The sequence below is a fragment of the Mustela nigripes genome, chromosome 3 (genome assembly GCF_022355385.1).
Source record: "Mustela nigripes isolate SB6536 chromosome 3, MUSNIG.SB6536, whole genome shotgun sequence".
NCBI classification, from domain to species: Eukaryota; Metazoa; Chordata; class Mammalia; order Carnivora; family Mustelidae; genus Mustela; species Mustela nigripes.
Genome location: NC_081559.1, coordinates 88,544,697 through 88,548,872, shown reverse-complemented (window position 1 = coordinate 88,548,872; position 4,176 = coordinate 88,544,697). Strand labels below are relative to the sequence as shown.

The 4,176-nt window shown below is 33.2% G+C and overlaps 1 protein-coding gene across 1 annotated transcript in view; it reads right to left on the bottom strand.

The window, feature by feature from the left end:
• LRP1B (LDL receptor related protein 1B) overlaps nucleotides 1–4,176 on the bottom strand; it is a 2,002,169-nt gene that overhangs the window by 1,092,628 nt on the left and 905,365 nt on the right. Inside the window, exon 4 of the mRNA XM_059394361.1 lies at nucleotides 3,456–3,575. Within this exon, the coding sequence (XP_059250344.1) occupies nucleotides 3,456–3,575 (120 nt within the window). The remainder of the gene's footprint in view (nucleotides 1–3,455; nucleotides 3,576–4,176) is intronic.

Here is a 4,176-nt window from a genome sequence, read left to right as displayed (position 1 = left end):
TATATATATATATATATATATATATATATATATATATATATATATATATGTCAGCTACTAATTTGGACTAATGTATATTCATTCTGTCCTGTGTACTGTGTACTCTACTAATCCTTGATGAAATAAACAAACAAAAAAACATGGTAACACATGGTTCCTACTTCTAAGTGAAACAAGTCTAATGAAATATAATTGCAATTCTATGCATTTCTTTGTAATAGGGGCATACTCTGGTTATGAGAAAAAACAGAGAAGTGAACCTACTTGGAATCAGAGGGAGCATATTAAGTGAAGGTTGAATACTGACTTGGATTTAAAGAATGATTTGGATTTTCTCAGATTCAATAAGAAGGGATAAGATGGAAAGTGGCATTCCAGTTAAAATAGCATGTGAAATGATATTGGGATGACATAGTAGGGATTTCAAAGAAGTAAAAAGGGTCAAGTGGAATAAGGGTGGATAAGCGGGGAGTTAAGAGATGGCACTGAGAAAGTAGTTTTGGGGCCAGATAATGAAGTTATTTGTATGCTAAAGTAAAGCACTGTACATTGAATGTAGGCATTGTGAAAGCATTAATTGGATGAACTTTATAATACAAATAAAAAATGGACTGGTGAAAATAGAGAAGAGATCCTGGAAAATTAGTTATGTGATAATTTCACGCAAGAAATTGTATTTTAATTCCATTAAAATTTGAACTAAGTCAGTGGTAGTGCAGATGGAGAAGAGAGAATGGACTGAAATGTTTAAGAACTAGAAGAGACAACATGTGAAAACTGGATAGATGGAAATGAATGGTGCTATACTAAAATAGGAATAAATGGTATAATAAAAATATGTATTTGGTCTTTATCCTCAGTTTCTGGCACAGATTTCCTAAAGCCCTTGCAATTTTCTGAGTTATAGGAGTGTCTTTTGTTATTTATGAACCCCTTTGGAATATACCTTAGTCTGTGTCAATGAGGTGACTCAGCGTGGGGCCACTAGATGATGCCAGGATGGGGGTAGGGGGAGCTCCTCACCAGAAAGACCAAATGGATGATTAAAGGGTTGGAACTCTCAACCCACTCTCTGAACACTGAGCTAAGAAAAGAGTTTACTAAGGAAAAAGAAAAAATATTCCTGAGTAGTTAAGGGGCCATTTAAATTGGGAAACTATGCATTTGTATGGCATTAATTTTCACTTTTCTCAGATTTCTTTGGCTTCATATAACAGCTTGCATTCGTGGATGGTTTGTTTGAAGTAAGTTGCTTTGGGAATAAAAAGAATAGTTTTTGAAGTTAAGTTTACAGTGATAATGAAAGAAATTAAATCTTGCATTTGGTAAAATCCAACCCCTAGTGGCAGAAATGATTCTTCTTTTTCACAGATTTTTCAGGTTTAATTTTATTGATTCCGATTTTAGCTTTTCTGACATGATTATGCTATCCAGGAGAGCAATATGAGTAATGATTTGTTGTTGTTGTTGTTGTTGTTGTTGTTCTTTTTAGCCAGAATGCACTGCTATGACATTCATGTAACTCCACAAAATTGGCCGCAAAGGGATAGGCATGTCATTACTTACAATGCTGCCTTCTTTCTCCCTCTGAGGACAGAAACTACCCTGGAAATATGGCTTCAGGAAAGCATTAATGATGCTCAGTTCTGGTCATCCAGGGTGGCAAAAAGGAAAAAAGAACTCCTCTGTCAGTAATGATCTTCCATACTGATCGATGCGTAATTCCTTATCAATAGTCAAAAGAAGATATTGATTATGATTACCTTTATGGTTTTAATTAGGAGATTGGAGAGAAAGAGATCCATTGTAATAAGAGCTGAAAATCTTGACTCCTATAGGAATCAGTTGTAGGAAAAGGGTAAGGATACTGTATAGGTATTTTAGCCTTCCCTGTATGAATGGAAAGAGCTGTTTTGTTTTTGTTTTGTTTTAATTTTTATTTATTTGACAGTCAGAGATCACAAGTAGGCAAAGAGGCAGGCAGAGAGAGAGGAGGAAGCAGGCTCCCCGCTGAGCAGAGAGCCCGATGTGGGGCTCGATCCCAGGACCCTGAGATCATGACCTGAGCGGAAGGCAGAGGCTTAACCCACTGAGCCACCCAGGCGCCCCGGAAAGAGCTGTTTTGAACTAGAAATTGCATGCATGTGTGAGTGTATGCAGAAGTACTTCATATATGGCTGACTTTGGGGTTTATAAGGTGTCTAATGTTGCCAGCTCTTCTATCTGAAAAAAAAAATAGTCTGAGCTTTTGTGTGCAATATTCTGATTTTTAAATGTTGGTTTAAAATTGGTGTGAGTCAAATAAATACACCAGCTTGATCCACCTATTGTCAGATTAAATAGCCTCCAAGTCTAACAAACACTTAATAATAAATGTTTCTATATTTGTATTATGCAGAAAACAAACAAATAGCAAATGAAAAATTCAAACCCCAGATGGACATTAAAAAGCAATGAACCTCTTCAAGACAAGAATAAGTGGACTCCGCAGACCTAAGCTTTAGTCCCAAGTCTATTATTAAGATGTGTAGGACTTAAGTAAGTTACTTAATTTATCAGGGTCTCACTTTTCTCACTTCTGTCATTAGACTTTGAACAATATTCTCCCTGAGAATTCTTTCAACCTTAAGATTCTGTTTCTATGTAAAAATGATAATATTAAAGAAAAGGTTTAAAGCAATTGGCAAAGCACCAGTTTCTTTGTAAAATAGTCTGCTTATTAGTGGCTCTAGCAATGCAGATATTCTTTGATTTTATGTATAGATTCTATATTTTATGTTTTTATATATAGATTCTAAGTACTATACAAAATAATTTATTACTTATATTACAGATTTATATACATATACTAACATATATATAATAGATGTTAATAGAGTGGAGAAGTAACCTAGAATTGTTCAACATGGCAGAGTGGAGTCATTTCAGAGGGTATGTTCTGTGGAGCTTTCACAAAAGCGAGAATTAAGACATTAAAAATACACATAAATATTTTTATGTTCATTATTGCTGTTGGTAAAATGCCAACTTCCAGAATTACCAATGTAAAAAATGGAAAAATTGTAAAGAACAGTGCACAATACTATTAACCTAACTTAGTTAATAACAAATGTCTACTACATTGCAGCTATATAACTGTCAGAAAACATCTAGGAAGTTAAAACTGTTAAATTCAGTGATTTCATGGTTAACCCAAATCACTTCCCATTTTTGACATTTCCCATAGTTGATATTATTGAAATATGAATTGAAAACTGACTGGTAAAAATGCATATCTGTTATGTTTTATGTGTATGATTTATGTAGGAGTATCATCTTTTAAATCTCAAGAAACAAACAAAAAAAAAGTTAGCTTAACCTCTGTATGAAGCACATGATAGGTGCTCAAAGATACTTGATTTCTGTAAATTAAGGTTTTATTAAAAAAAAAAAAAAGATTCACATGTCATACTTACCTCTACAGCTTCTCCCATCTTCTTTTACTTCAAATCCATCCTCACAGTAACATCTTGTACTGTTTCTGACCATTGCACATTTATACTGACAATTCAACTGCTGACAATTGGATAACAGTTCTGGAGAAGAAAAACAAAGACACTATATTAATATAACTGGGCACACATGTGTCCTATATAAATTTAAATATTGTTAATATTTACTCAGGGCATAACCACAAGATTACAGTTCTGATTGGTCTCCTTGAAAATGTCTGTGATTGGTTGAGAGAAAAAAGAACTATTCACTCTAAAATATGTTGGCTTGTATTTGTTTGAAGTATTGTTAACAAAATTTCAGATGTTCGGTCTTTCACTTTTACCTCATTATGTGCGTTCAAAGACACAAATCTTTTCAAATTCTGGTATGTTAAATTATTTCAATAGGAAAAATGTCCATTCGATGGTTGATTTCAACATTTATACATTTTTTATCTGACACATCAATTGATTTTCTATCTTTTAAGGACTTTTTTTTATTTATAATACATGTGTAAACTTCATGGCAATCAATGTGAATATATTCCATTTCAATAATTTATCTTTCATTGGTGACAAAACATTAAACAAATACTGGACATAATGTATTTCATTATATCTGAACTCTTTCAGAGCAAATACATCATTGAAGCAAAAGTTTAGCAAACCCTCAGAGTAGATTAGAATTCAATATGATAAATGC